General features: G+C 46.1%; 1 protein-coding gene across 2 annotated transcripts in view; it reads left to right on the forward strand.

Moving 5' to 3' along the window:
* Window positions 1–15,485, forward strand: part of MYO7B (myosin VIIB) — a 78,854-nt gene that overhangs the window by 33,391 nt on the left and 29,978 nt on the right. For both annotated transcript variants that reach the window (XM_040619305.1, XM_040619311.1), the window contains exons 14-19: window positions 487–650; window positions 2,591–2,728; window positions 4,698–4,850; window positions 5,487–5,585; window positions 7,412–7,506; window positions 14,607–14,691. In XM_040619305.1, coding sequence (XP_040475239.1) covers window positions 487–650; window positions 2,591–2,728; window positions 4,698–4,850; window positions 5,487–5,585; window positions 7,412–7,506; window positions 14,607–14,691 — 734 coding nt within the window. The remainder of the gene's footprint in view (window positions 1–486; window positions 651–2,590; window positions 2,729–4,697; window positions 4,851–5,486; window positions 5,586–7,411; window positions 7,507–14,606; window positions 14,692–15,485) is intronic.

Raw genomic sequence — 15,485 nt, forward strand, 5'->3', positions numbered from 1 at the left:
AGTGCAGGGCCACGGGGGCCCCGGGAGATGAGGAAGGAGATGAGGAAGGCGTGCTCTGGTGGCAGGAGGGCAGAGAAAGGATTCAGGCAGGGTGACACAGCAGTGTGGGGTTTCAGGACTCTCCCAGTCGCTGGGCCATGAGCCTGGAAGGGTGGGACAGACAGCAGAGGGGTGGGCTGTGATCAAAGAAGGAATGACAGTGGCTTCGAGAGGGGGTTGTGGTGGGGATGGCAGGTGTGGGGGTTGGAGGGTTTAGATGTAGGTGTGACATATCAGTGCTGGGAAGAACTAAGTGCAGGCCCAGGGGCAGGGAGCCCTGCTGGCCGGACAGGGAGGTCAAGGGAGAGGTGAGGAGGGCAGCTTCAGTGGGGGCTCCTCCGGGCATTCTGGGGTGATTGGAGTCCCCATCCTGTTGCCCTCCCCTTCCCCTGTGGGTCAGAAGGGATGGCTGAACTGGGCTTGCGGTGGCCTCTGCTTCCCTCACAGGCTTCCTGGAGAAAAATCGAGACGTGCTGAGCACAGATATCCTCACCCTGGTCTACTCCTCCAAGAACAAGTTCCTGAGGGAGATATTCAAGCTGGAATCCGCAGGGACCAAGCTGGGCCATGGTACCATCATCCGGGCAAAGGCAGGGAGCCAGCACTTCAAGGTGGGCTCCCGTGGGCAGCCCTGTCAATGCCTCCTGGGTCTCTCAGCCCTTAGGGCCTCGGGGGTCAGACGTGCAAGCACAAGGAAGACCTAACACGTGGGGTTTTGGTTGTTTAGTCAGGGTCCAGAAGTGAGCAAAATAGGAGTGGGGTGCTGCTACTGCTGCGTGGGTGGTGGTAAGGGGACAGGTGCACGTGGATGTGCCTGCTTCTGTGTGTGTGCTGGTCTGGTGGGGGCACATCTGCTTTTGTTAATGTTATTTTTCTATATTGTTGTGTGTGTGGTGTGTGTGGTGTGTGTGGTATTTGGTGTGCACGAGGGGTGGGGTGTATGGGTATATTTTGTGTGATGTGTGTGGCGTGTGTGGTGTGTGTGAGGGGTGTACTACAGTACGTATGGTATGTATGTGTGTGGTATGGGGTGTGGGGGGTGCATGCGGGATGTGTGACACGTATGTGTGGTATGGGTTTGTGGTGTGTGTATGTGTGTGCTATGGGGTGTGATGTGTGGTGTGTGTGGTACGGTATGTATGCTGTGTGTATGGTGTGTGTGTGTGTTATGATGTGTGTGGTATGTATGGGGGTGTGTATGCTATGGTATGTATGGTATGCATGTGTGATGTGTGTGGTATGTGTCTGGTATGTGTGTGTGTGCAGTACGGGGTGTGTGGTGTGGCAGCAGAGAGCCCCCAGTGCTCCTCAGGGCAGCCTAGCATTTCCTGGCAGGGTGAGGGTCTGCCCACATACTCCCTGTCATGCCTCCACCCCTCAGGAATGACTGATCCAGAAAAGCCCCTGAATCGTCTAATGAGGAGCTCCCCTACCCCGGGGCAGGGGAATGGGGCCTGCTAAATGGCTTGGGAAGCTGGGGTGTAGGCCGAGGAAACTGCCCTCTGTGCCATGCGTTCAGCACTGGCCATGCTGAGGTGCCCTTGACCTTTCTTCATGTCCCACCTGACCTCTGCAGGAGGCCCCTCCTGAGACCTCAGTGCCCAGGACCCACCATGAGTAGGACCATGTGCAGAGCAGGCCCGGGGAGCCACCAAGGAGCCGTGAGACTGGGCAGGAATTGCCCGAGTCTGGAACCAGGTGGAGCCAGGCTGGACGCTTTGTATCACTGAGCCAGGCTAAACTCTCCACAGCTAAGGCCAGAGTATAGGCTTGTCCTGGCTCTGTGGGGCCCCCAGAGCATGTCCCAGGATTTTAGAGAACAGGATGACGGCAAGGGAAATGCACATTATTTTACAAACCAGGACAACAAGAAAATGCTGTCCATTGTTACTATAAGGTGCCAGTGATCGTGTCCTCTTCTCAGAAGTGTTAAGACTCATGTCACCAGTGGATGCAACTTGGCGGTACATACATTTGCTCGGGTACATTTGACTTGGGGAGGGTTTGATCAGGAAGCATCACCCAAAATCAGCATTGCACAAAACACACACTGAGCCGGCTGGGGGCTTGCGCTGGTTTCCTCTTGCATCCATAATTTCGTTACATCTATTATAAAACTATATACCTGTATTACAATGCTTACAATGTGCACTATAAAACACTTTTTAAAAACATACAAAACCGATACAAAAACTGAAAAGGAAGAAGGGTAGAGGTAAAAAGTGAATGTTGCCAGTTCTCACATCCTTTCCCACTCTGGTACATCATCTTGCACACCCGACCTGGGGGACCCCACCCCTAGACAGGATACCTTGCCCCATCTTACTCATCAGAACCTACATCAAAAACTAATGATGTACTGTATGGTGACTAACATAACACAATAAAAAAAATTTTTTTTTAAAGAACCTATGGTTGGTCAGTGGGTGAGGGGCTGCAAGAACGCAGCCCCACCTATCTGTGGGACCTTGGCAGAAGCCCTCATCGGGGTCAGCTCTACCCCAGGCCAAGCTCCCCAGCCCCCCACTTGTGCCTCTGCTTCTGCCTGCAGTCCACAGACCCCAGCAAGCAGCCCTCCACGTTGGCAGGCCAGTTCAAGAAGTCCCTGGACCAGCTGATGAAAATCCTGACCGGCTGCCAGCCCTACTTCATCCGCTGCATCAAACCCAACGAGTACAAAAAGCCGCTGGTAATGAGGGCACGGGGATGGGGGGCCATCTGTTAGATGAGTCTGATGGCGTCCAGGGTCATGGCACTCCCTTCAGCAGGGCCTGGTCAGCATTAGAGCTGTCTGCTCCCATTTTAAAGATGGGGACACTGAAGTAAGGTGACCAGTCTAGGCCATTCAAAGATCAGTGACTGGCGGGGCTTTGGATAACCCAGAGCTCTGTTGTCTCATGCCTGCCATTCGCCAGCTGTGTGCACTAGGCCAGGTGCTTTACTTCTTTGAGCCTGTTTTCTCTTCTGTAAAGTCAGAATCGTGCCTGCCTGGGGGGGCAGCAAGGACTGCACGTGATGTTTTTGGCAAATCTGCATGTGTAAACCCCCGCTCGATCCTGATACTAGGATGTTAGAGGCTGGCTAGCTGCTGGTCACCAAGACCTGAGGCCAAGCAGCTCTTCGGAGGGTGGCTTTACCCACGTATATATGGTGTGGGGTGGGAGCCTGCTTCCTGCCCAGGAGTCCCAGATCCGTGGGCTTGGGGATCCCACCCAGAGGCTGAAATACAGGACTCCCAAAACCTGGAGATGCCATCTCAAGGGAGATAAAATGACTCAAAAAATTTTATAAGGGGAAGAATTAATATTATATTAATTATATTTTTGTAATAGAATTAAATTATAGGAAATTGGGACTAGTCTAGGAAATTCAAAGTGTATCTTCCTTAGAGGCACAATACCTATATTTAGATAATGACTGTGCTCCCAGAAGCTCTGCCCACACCCACACCCCCCACTTGCGGAGCTGTGAGACAGGTGGGCGTGGCCTGAGGCTGATGTTCCTGTTTCTCCAGCACCCCTGGCTGGGATATCTCTCAGAGACAGTGGCTGCTATGTGGGGGGGCCAGGCAGGCTAAGGGTTTAAACCTGGCTCAGCCACTTGGAGTGTGGCCCTGAGCCTCAGGCAACTGTCTTTTTTTTTTTTTTTAAGATTTTATTTATTTATTTGACACAGAGAAAGGCAGTTAGAGAGGGAACACAAGCAGGGGGAGTGGGAGAAGGAGAAGCAGGCTTCCCGCTGAGCATGGAGCCCGATGCGGACAGATCTCAGAACACTGGGATCGTAACCTGAGCCGACGCTTAACTACTGAGCCACCCAGGCGCCCCCAGGCAACTGTCTTCAAACTGGAGCTAAGTACTCCACCACGTATGGCCCGTTGTAAAGATTAAATGAGAAACACTGAGCCCAATAAATGCTCAATAAACGGGAACCGATTAGTTACCGAAGACTAATTGCCATAAACAGTTGTTTCTTTGGCCGTCAGTGTTTCCAGGTAGGTAGCTGCCTGCTGGTGGGCTTGCCAGATTTGAGGGTGTGCCCCTAGTCCCCAGACATTCCTGGCTCAGAGGGTGAGGGGGGGGTTCTATAGAGGCTAAGCTATGTAGAGTCTGGGGCCATGGCTGAGACCCCATACCCCTGTGCCAAGTATCAGGCCCATAGTCCTCTCTGTTGGCCACATCCATCTTTGGGGGGAGGGGGAGAAACTAAGTTGGCTGAAATATTTTCCGACTGTAGGTAGGAAATGTATTTATTCATTCCACTAGACTGTGGAAGGCAGAATGGTGCCGGAAGGGCGCAGGGGCGCCCACCCCAACACAGGCAAGGCCAGGAGGAAACATTTTAACATGACACATGCAAATAACTTTTATATTCATAGTACTTTGCATATCCTGAGAATGAAGGAAGTATTCAGTGTTCTTGTGGATATCACAGTTTGTATATTGTCGACTTTTATCTCCTCGGAAACACTTTCGGGACTTTTCAGTGACTTCAGACCAAATACCTCTCTTCAAAAGAGACTTCTGGTCAAACCAAGCATTGTTGAGTTGGCTTGTATCGGGCATGGCCGCCTGGCTGGTGGTTGGGCGGGCTGCCCTCGCGGACGCGCCGACTGCGCGCAGCGGCTCAGGAAGCGGGCCTCCCACCTTTGCCCGCAGCTCTTCGACCGGGAGCTGTGCATCCGGCAGCTGCGCTACTCGGGCATGATGGAGACCGTGCACATCCGCAAGTCGGGCTTCCCCATCCGGTACACGTTCGAGGAGTTCTCGCAGAGGTTCGGCGTGGTGCTGCCCAGCGCTGTGCGCTTGCAGGTGCCTGTGCCCTCCGCCTGAGCGCGCTGGCCCTAGAAGGCAGTGGTGGTCACCCTCAGAACCCCTGCCACCTCCGGGTGCCCCAACCCCCAGTTCCAAGGGGGTCCTGTAGCTGCCCTCCTGACGCCGAGACTCCAAGCTTTGAAATGACCCTTCTCCAGCCCCATGTCTCGCTCCCTGGGTGCCCTAGAAGTGAGGGAGCCTCTAGAGGCTCACAGTGGGTCACACTCACTGGATGAGGCTAGTGGCTGCATATGTTGGTTCTAGGAGGTGTCTGCAGTTTAAAGCTCATACTTCCATGGTAGCATGCTGGGGAGGTGATGTGTGGCTGGATTGCTTTTTGGGGCAGGAGGTCCTTCCTATCCTTCCTCAAACATCAGCCATCCTAAACTTTGGGCTGTCCGAGTACCCGACAGCCACACTAAGGCTTCAGGCCTGTGAAGCGCGGTGGCCTTGAGGTCCCAGGTCCCGGGTGCTCCCCTGGGCCCTATCCTTATTTGGAAGTGCCTGAGCCTGTGTCCTAGCCGAGTAACACTGATGGTGAAACCCAGGGGAGGAAGAAGGCTTGAATCCCAGAAAGCCTTTGAGAAGTGCTGCTCCAACTCCACCGAGCCACTCCTGTTTTCTCCTTGGCAGTTTCTGGACAAGGCTCGCCAGATGACTCTGCGCATAGCTGAAATGCGGCTGGGGACAGACAAAGAATGGAAAGTGGGAAAGACCAAAATTTTCCTGAAGGTGAGCTCCTGAGTGTGCTGGTCCTCAGTCTCCTCCCTGGGGCTGGTCCCATGCCCACCAGGTGGCATCCCCTCACCCATCCTGAGCCAATGCCATGGGAGCCTGCTCCAGGTATGGCTCCCACTGTGAGGCACACGTGTTGTAGAAAGCCATGCTGCGAGGGGCAGGGAGGCAGGGGGAGTGTGGGGAGGGCTCAGCCCAACCTGCAGAAGTCCAGGAAGTTTCTCAGAGTGGGGCATCTAAGGCAAGCCCTGAGGATAAGGAGGAGCTGCCCCAAGCCACCAGGCAGAAGCAAGAAGGAGCTCAGGGTAGGTTCCCACTGTCCCTGAGAATAGGTGTCCTCCTCTGTGCCAGGAGCCACAATCTGAAATCAGAACAGGGGAAGCTCCACATCTTCAGAGCCCTGGGGAGCTAGCTCTTCAGTGGAAGGAATCCGTTTGCTGATTCCCCCTCACCCCAGAAGAGCTTGTCCTTGGGCAGGCATGTGCAAGCAGCACCACCACCCACCTCCCACGTCCATCCCCCACAACTTACAGGGAGGCCCAAGGTCACACAGAAACAGCTTGTGGCTGACAGCCTCTAGCCCCTGAACCTGGCCTTTGGGCCCTCCAGGACCACAAGTTGAGTCAAGAGCTACTGAGGAGAGAACCTCCATGCCCCTAGACTTGTAAGCTGTGGGTGGGTGAGCAAAAAGAGAAAGAGGAGGGAGAAGAAGAGTGCCAGAAGCATGCTCTGCCAGTCCACCCAAGTCCCACCCCATCCCCATTGCCCCTTCCGAAGTCCTCCACTCCCTCTACTTCCACACAGAGTCTGCTGTCCCATCCTCATCTGTCCTGACTGACCCTCTAGTCAGTCCATTTGTTCATCTGTCCATGCATTAGCCTGGCCTGTGCTGGGGCTCTGGACTTAGACAAGAGAGAAAAGGCAGAAGGGCTCCAGATTCCATTAGAGAGGTGATTCTGGCAGAGGGCAGACATCGGGGAAGTCCCAGGGTGCTGTCCAGGAAGCTGGGATAGACGTTGAGGGCCACAGGGGTGGGGTGAGGTCAGTGTGGGCAGGTGGTCGAGGAGAGGAGGAGGAGGAGGAGAGTGCCCATCCCTCCACTTTTTCCCCTCCCTGGCTGCTCCTTGAGGCCACTAGCAGAAGGCTGGTGTATTTCTGTGTCCCCAGTGCCCACCTGGGCACAGGAAGAGGCTCGGCGCTTGCTTGAGGCAAGACTGATGGAGGTGGGAGAGGCCACAAAGCCCCTGCCTCTCCTCACCACTCACCAAAGGACCAAGCTGCTTTCTGTTCAACAAAGATGGTCCTTGCCCTGCAGGGACTAGGATGGCAAGCCCAAGGGAACGGTGATCCAGGTGAAGCACAAAGGCAGGCCAGAGAAAGTCACAGCTCAGGGGCAAATAGGGCTCATCAACTCACTTTGAATCCTACTCAAAGGCTGGGGGAAACATGTTTCTATTGAAATAAGCATGAGTCTGTACTACAAGTTGGGTGACATTTCACATGAATTTTGGGAAATAAAACACAGCTTCAGAGAAACATTTTGCCCCTTCTTGAGTTCTCCAGAGCAGAAATAAAATTTGCCAGATTGAATGAAGAAGAAAGAACTAAAATGGGAAGTTCTTGGATTGGGAACTGGAAGTGTAGTTGCAGCTCCTGTCTCTGAGCCACATCGGGATCAATTTGAAGGCCCCTTCCCCTGCTTGCCCTTTTGGGAGCCCATATGGAAAAAGTCTGAAAGACCTTTCTGGAGATGGGGCCAGGACCCCAGGTGGGGTGTGGAGATGAGTGGTGGCAGCTACATGCTGGGATCTCCTCTGTTGCAGGATAACCAGGACACTCTGCTGGAGGTACAGAGGAGCCAGGCCCTGGACAAGGCAGCAGTCAACATCCAGAGAGTCCTGCGAGGCTACAAATGGAGGTGCTGGCCCTGCCCAAGCCCCTCCCAGCCCACATACCACATCTACTCAAGGGCTTATCTGCCATATGTATATATCCTCTTCAGTGAAACATCTGGTCTTGTTGTTTGCCCAGTTTCTGATTGGATTCTTTTTGAGTTTTGAGAATTACTTATATATTCTAGATACTAGTCCTTTGTTGGATGTGTGGTTTGCAAATATCTCCTCCCAGTCTATAGTTTTTCTTTAAGTCCTCTTAAGTCTTCATAGAGCAAAATTTTTCATTTTGACAGAGCCAGTTTATCAAATTTCCCTTCCTGGCACATGCTTTTGGTGTTACATCTAAGATCTCTGCCTGAAGGTTTTCTCCAATCTTTTTTTCTAGAAGGTTCTATAGTTTTACAGTTTGCATTTAGGTCCATTCTCATTTTGAGTTAAATCTTGTATAGCGTGTGAGACTTAGGCTATGATTCTTTTTAAATTTTTTCCCCCGTGGATGTTGCTCCAGCATCATTCATTGAAAAGTCCATCCTTCTTTCAATGAATTGATTTTGCACCTGTGTTGAAAATCAGTTGGGCATATTTGCGGGTTTGTTTCTGCATTTTCTCTTCTGTTCCATTGATCCATGTGTCTGTTCCTCTGCCAGTGCCACGCTGTCTTGTTGGCTGTAGTTACATAATAAGTCTTGAAGTTGTGTAGACGGATTCCTCCTACCTTCTTCTTTTTCAAAATTGTTTTAGCTGTTCTGGGTCCTTTGCCTTTCCATATACATCTTAGAAAGACCTTATCCATATCTACAAAAAATTCTTGCTGGGATTTTGGTTAATTAATGTTATATATCAATTTGAGGAGAATTGGCATCTCTGTTAGGTTTTCTAATCCATGAATTCTGTTTATTTAGATTCTCTTTAATGTCTTTCACCAATGTTTTTTTAGTTTTTGGTATACATGTTCCGTCCATGTTTTGTTAGGTTTATACCTAGATTGGGTTTTTCTTGAGAGATTATAAATAGTACTGTATTTTTAATTTTGGCATTGATGTGTTTATAGCTGGTCCAGAAATACTATTGATTTGTGTGTGTTGACTTTGTTTACTGCAACCTTGCTGAAGTCACTTACTTTTTATGGATTTCTTGAAATTTTCTATGTCGATAATTACATTATCTGCAAATAGGGACAGTCTTATTTCCTCCTTTCCAATTTTTATGTCTTTTATTTACTTTTCTTGCTTTATTGCACTGACCAGAACTTCCAGTATTATAAGAGTGGTAAGAGCAGACATCTTTGCTTTGTTTCGTATCTTAGGGGAAAGCACTCAATCTTTAACCGCCAAGTATAATGTTAGCTGTAGGTTTTTTGTAGATGTTCTTTATCAAATTAAGGAAGTTTCCTGTTTCTGGGAGTTTTTCTCAGAAATGGGTGTTGAATTTTGTCAAAAAATTTTTTGCATCAGTTGATATGATCATGTGATGTTTTTCTTGTTTAACCTTTTAATATGGTGGATTACATTGATCAATTTTTGAATCTTGAACCAGCTTTTCATCCCCGGAGTAAGCCCTACTTGGTCATAGTGTATAGTTCTTTTTATATATTGCTGAATGCTATTTGCTAATATTTTGTTATGAATTTTTACATCTTTATTTATGAGATCTATAGTTTTCTTTTTCTTCTTTTGTAATGCCTTTGGCTTTGGTATCAGAGAAACATTAGCTTCATAAAATCAATTAGGAAGTGTTTCCTCCTCTTCTATTTCCTGGAAGAGGTTGTGCAGGTTGTGCAGAATTCTTCTTTAAATGTTTGTTAGAATTCTCCAGTGGAACCATGGAAGCCTGGAGACTTCTTTCTGGGGAGTTTTTAATTGTAAATTCCTGAAAAGTTAAAGGACAATCAAAGTTTTTATTTCATATTGAGTGAGTTGTGGTAATTTGTGCTTTTTGAGAAATTGGTCCATTTCATCTAAGTTGTCAAATTTATATATGTGTAATTTGTAGTATTCCATTATTATCATTTTGATGTCTGCAGAATCTATGATGATAGCCCCTGTTTCATTCCTGATATTGACAATTTGTATATTTCTCTTTTCCTTGTTTTGCTAGAGGTTTGTCAATTTTATTGACCTTTTCAAAGAACCAGCTTTGATTTCATTGATTTTCTCTATTGCTTTTCTTTTTTTTTTTTAAGATTTTATTTATTTATTTGACAGAGAGAGAGACAGCCAGTGAGAGAGGGAACACAAGCAGGGGGAGTGGGAGAGGAAGAAGCAGGCTTCCCAGCGGAGCAGGGAGCCCAAAGCGGGGCTTGATCCCAGGATCCTGGGATCACACCCTGAGCCACCCTCTATTGCTTTTCTTTCTTTATGTTTTCAATTACAATGATTTCTGCTCTTTGTATTATTTCTTTTCTTCTTCCAGCTTTGGGTGTATTTTGCTCTTATTTTTTTTTAGATTATTAGGTGGGAATTTAGATAATTGATTCAAAGCTTTTCCTCTCTTCTGATGTGAAATGCTACAAATCTCAGCACTGCTTTAGCTATGTCTCATACATTTTGATATGTTGTTCTTTCATTTTTATACAGTTCATTTTTAAAACAATTTCCTTTGAGACTTTCTCTTTGGCCCATGTGTTATTTAGAAGTATGTTGTTTAGTTTCTAGGTGTTTGGAGATTTTCCTGGTATCATACTATTACTGATTTCTGGTTTGATTCCATTGTGGTTGGAGACACACTCTATATGAGTTAAGTTTTTTTAATGTGCTGATATTTCCCTTATGGCCCGGGATATGGCCTATTTTGTTATATGTTCTAAGGGTGCTTGAAAAGGATATATATTCTGCTGTTTGGTGGAATGTTCTAAAAGTGTCAATTAGATCTTGGTTGATAGTGATATTGAATTTTATTTTCTTGCAAATTTGTTGCCTAGTTGTTCTACCAATTATTGAGAAAGGGGTGTTGAAGTCTCCAAGCATAACTGTGGATTTTCCCATTTTTCATTTTAGTTCTATCATTTTTTCTTCATTTATTTCTCAGCTGTGTTGTTTGGTACATACACATTTAGGATTGCTGTATCTTCTTGGTGGATTTATCCTTTTATCATCATGTAATGTCCCCCTTTGTCTCCGGTTATTTTCTTTGCTCTGAAGTCTACTTTATCTGATAATAATACAGCCACTCCAGTTTCATTTTGGTTATTCTTTGCATGATATATCTCTTTCATCCTTTTACTTTCAACCTGTATTTCAAGTCGTAGACAGTCATGCTTTTAAATCTATTAAGCCAATCTCTGTCTTTTACTTGGTGTAGTTATGCTTTTTATGCTTAATGTAATTATTTACATGTTAGACCTCGAGTCTGCCATTTTATTTTTTTGTTTTCTGTTTGCTCTCAGTTTTTCATTTCTCTGTTTTCTTTTTCCTGCCTTACCGTGGATTACCTAAACATTTTTTTAATTCCATGTTCATTTATTTATAGTGTCCTTTTTAAAGCTTTTTCAAGCAGTTGCTCTATTATTACATTATACATACACAAATTATGACACTCTACTAGTGTCATTTTACCACTTTGAGAAGCATAGATATTTTATTTCCCTTTATGTCCATTTACCTTCTCCCATTTGTAATATAATTTTCCTTAAATGTTTCCTCTATGTACATTTAGAACCACATTAGACAATGTTACAAATTTTGCTTCAATTATCAAACATAATTTAGAAAACTCAAGAGGAGAAGAAAGCCTATTGTATTTGCCTACATTGTTGCTTACTATTTCTTTCTTCCTTCCTGACATTGCAAGGTTTTTTTTTATCATTTCTTTTCTCTTCAAAGAACCTCCTTTAGTTATTATTTTAGGATAGTTCTTTTGGCAATTCCTTTTGTGTTTTTAGTTTTCCTTCATCTGAGAACGTCTTGATTTCCCCTTCATTTCTGAAAGATATTTTCAGTAACATGAAATTCTGGGTTAACAGCTCTTTTCTCCCAATCCTTAGAAAATAATTGTACCACTTGCTCCTGGGCTCCATGGTTTCTGATGAGAAATCTGAATCATTTTCCCCCAAAAGTTACGTGTTGTTTCTCTTGTTACTTTCAAGATTTTTTGCCTTTAGTTTTCAGAAGTTTGACCATGATGTATCTTGATGTGGACTTAGTTGAATTTATCCTGTCTGAAGTTTGCTCAGTTTCTTGAATCTGTATGTTTATATCTTTTGCTACATTTATGAGCTTTTCAGCCATTATTTGTTATAATGCTCTTTCAGCCATGCCTCTTTTTCTTTTCTTTCTAAGGCTCCAATGACAAAAAAAAAAAAAAATCAGATACAGTCCTACCGGTCCCTGAGGCTCCGTTCACTTTATTTTGGTCTCCTTTCTTTCTGTTTTTCAGGTTGGGTTATTTTTACTGTTCTATCTTCAAGCTCACTGATTCTTTCCTCTTTTCTCTCCATCTTGCCAAACCCATCCACTGAGGGTTTGGTTTTTTTTTTTTAATTTTAGTTATTATATTTTTCAATTCCATTTGGTTCTACTTTATGTCTTTTACTTCTTTACCGAGACTTTGTATTTTCTCATTTGTTTCAGGTGTGTTTTTAATTGCTCATTGAAGAATTTTTATAATGGCTAACATTTCTGTCAGTGTTGGCATATGTTGCTTATCTTTTCTCATTCAAGTTAATATTTTCCTGGTTCTTAGTAGGATAAGTGATTTTAGATTGAAATGTGGACATTTGGGTTATTATATTATAAGAACTCTGGGTCTTGTTTAAATGTTCTGTTTTAGCTGGCTTCCTCTGACACCACTCTAGCAGGGGGAAGTGGGGGTGCCATCCATTTACTGTCAGATGGGGGGAGAATCCAAATTCTCCACATGGCCTCCACTGACTCTCAAGGCAGGTAGAGGTTTGTTTTTACTGCTGGCTGGGAGTGGGAGTTCCAGCTTCCCAGTAGGCCTTCACTGATACCACCCTGGCTGGGAGGGCCATAAGCACCTTATGACTACCCCAACATGGCCTTTACTGATACCATGGGGGGAGAGTGGCATTCTTACCACTGGAGGATGGTGAAAGACCTGCCTCTGCACTAGGTCTCCTCTGACATCACTCCAGCATGGAGGGGAGGACCACCTCATTACTGCCAAGTGGTGGTGGAAGTCCAGGAGGCCCCAGTGGTCTCCACTGACACTGTGAGGGATGGGCTCATTACTACTCATCAAGGATGGCTTCCTACTCAGCCTTCTCTGACACGAACCTGGCAAGGGCAGAAATCTAGGCTCCCCACTTGGCATTTTTTGGTATAAGTGGGGCTGGGACCACAGTTGTTTTGTGGTTTTTCACTGGAGTAGAGTGGTTTTTGTTTAAAAGTTTTCTGTCTTGCTGAGTTGCCCCTTCCCCGATCCTTTTGGTAGAAAGAGAAGGTTTTCCTTGGGGCTTTTTTGGTCTGTCCCCATTGTCATTTCTGGATTGCTGACTTCTTCAGCTCCTAGTCTGGGGAATATGAGGTAAAAAGAAAACCCAGAGAAGTTACCACTGTGTCACTCCTTGGATCTGAGATCCGTAACTGGCCTGCCTTATTCTCTCCACATTTCAGAGTCTTCTTATGTTTGTTTTATATAAATGTACAAGGTTTTTATGGGGCGCCTGGGTGGCTCAGTCGTTAAGTGTCTGCCTTCGGCTCAGGTCATGATCCCAGGGTCCTGGGATTGAGCCCCACATCGGGCTCCCTGCTCAGTGGGGAGCCTGCCTCTTCCTCTCCCACTCCCCCTGCTTTTTTTCCCTCTCTCTGGCTGTCTCTCTCTCTGTCAAAAAAAAAATTTTTTTTTAATGTACAGCGTTTTTAGTTGTAGTCAGCAGGAGAAAAGGAAAAAGTATGTCTACTCCATCTTCCCAGACGTGATCATCATTAATAATCGATAGTGTTCTTGTTCTTCTGGACAATACAATTAGACAAGAACATTAAAGAAAAGAAAAAATTAGGATTTCTCAACTTCAACTCTGTTGGCATTTTAGATTAGATAAATCTTTGTTGTGAGGGCTGTCCTGGGCATGATGGGATGTTTAGTAGCATTCCTGGCCTCTATTCATGAGATGCCAGTAGCACCCTCCTCCCCCATCCCCCAGTCATAGCAACTCAAAATATCTCTAGACATTGCCAAATGTGCCTGGGGCATTGGGGTTGGCAAAATCACCCCCATTTGAGAACCACTGGTATAAGTATTAGAAAGGAGACAGATTATCTTTATTTTGGATAATTATTTACTTCAGCCTCATGTTGAAATCATCTGGGGAGATATTTATACTGTGTGTGTGCGTGTGTGTGTGTGTATATACCAAAAAATATTAGATAGATAGATGATAGATAGATGATAGATAGATAGATAGATAGATAGATAGATAGATAGATAATTCTCTAGACCCATCAGCAAAGATTCTGACTTATTCAGACTCGGTAGGACCCAGGCATCAATAAATATTGAAGTTATCCAGATGATTTTTAATATGGTTGAGATTCACTGTCCTAAGCCTGAAAAAATATCCTGAAAAATTATTAGAAGTGATAAGGAAACTCAGATAAGTGTGAGGTAAAGGATACATCCATATGCACCAAGCTCACTTCCCCAGGGGTCATGTTTCAGGTTACCCTCTCCATATTCAGCCCACTTTCCACCCTACAGAGAGGAGTAGTTTGATGGAGCTGCCAGGCTACCAGGGCCTGGGGGGCTGCCCTTCTGCCTTGACCTGCCTCCAGGGAGGAGCCCTGGTCCTAGGATTTCTGACGTGGTTCCCAGCAGACACCTGGGCTACTGGTCAGAGGACCAGGAAAAGTCTGGCAAGGAGTAAAAGGTTGGAAATGAGTTTTATCTTTTCATAGATCTTTGGAAGGAGTGAGGGAAAAAAATTTCCTGATTGCTCTAAAAACTGGACTGTCCTAATTCACAAATTTGAGTAGTTGGCAATAGATTTAAGTTCTTAACATGTGTGTCTTTCGCTTATAAAGTCTTGTGGGAAAAAAATAATGTATGTATTCATTTTCCCCCAACATTTCATTATTCCTCTTGCCTTCACATCTTTCTTCCCCTAAAGGCTTTGAAATGTCTGAGGTTGTTACACACGCATTCGGACTTGCATTTCCCCTTCTAGGAAGGAGTTCCTGAGGCAGAGGCGGGCAGCTGTGACCCTCCAGGCTGGGTGGAGAGGCTACTACAACAGGCGGAACTTCAAGCAGGTGAGAGAACTCACTAGGGAGGCTGCTCCAGCTGAAAGTTTGTTCATGTGAATATGAGAGCTCAGGCAGGGATCAGATCACTAACGCATTACAACAGACTTGAAATGCCCAGCCCTCAGCACTCCACACACTCTCTGTTTAGCATCATCTCAGGTCACATGGTTTGTGGGCTTCAGTGTGTTCTCTTACAGAATTTTGGGCATCTCCAGAGTTAGAATGAGGTGGCCTGCATCCCATAATGCCCAGGACAGCCCTCACAACAAAGAAATCACATAATGATGGTCTTTTCTCAATTTGCAGACAACAGAGTAGGTTGATGAGTTATTCTCTGTTTCAAGCTCTTCTAATTTTCTCCTTAACCACAGGCACTGCTAATGAGTGTCAGCTCAACCAACGAACCAGAGCAACCTTAACCACACCCTGTTGGGCTTCACTTGACCGCTTGCCTTTGTCAAGGATGTGACTGTGGTTGGGACATGTAGTGGTCACATCAGCAAACCAGGGCCAGGAAACCAGACTCAGGAAACCAGACCAGATGAGCTATGAGAGGCTGCAGTTCTGTGGAGGAGAGTGAAGACCCCTAGTTACTAGGCTGTGGAATGATACTTTGGGGGCAGAGAAATACCAAGAGGAGACTTTGAGGGTCTGGACAGGAGAGGCTGAAGCACAGGGAACAGGGGAGTCGCAAAAAGATGCACATCCTTGAATTTTGAAATTTGACCCCAGGCCTGTCCATGTGCTGTGCTCACAAGGATGTAATAGCAGCTGGAAAGTCTACCATTGCTTTGCATGCA

Source organism: Ursus maritimus, unplaced genomic scaffold (assembly GCF_017311325.1).
Source record: "Ursus maritimus isolate PB19 unplaced genomic scaffold, ASM1731132v1 scaffold_1, whole genome shotgun sequence".
Classification (NCBI taxonomy): Eukaryota; Metazoa; Chordata; class Mammalia; order Carnivora; family Ursidae; genus Ursus; species Ursus maritimus.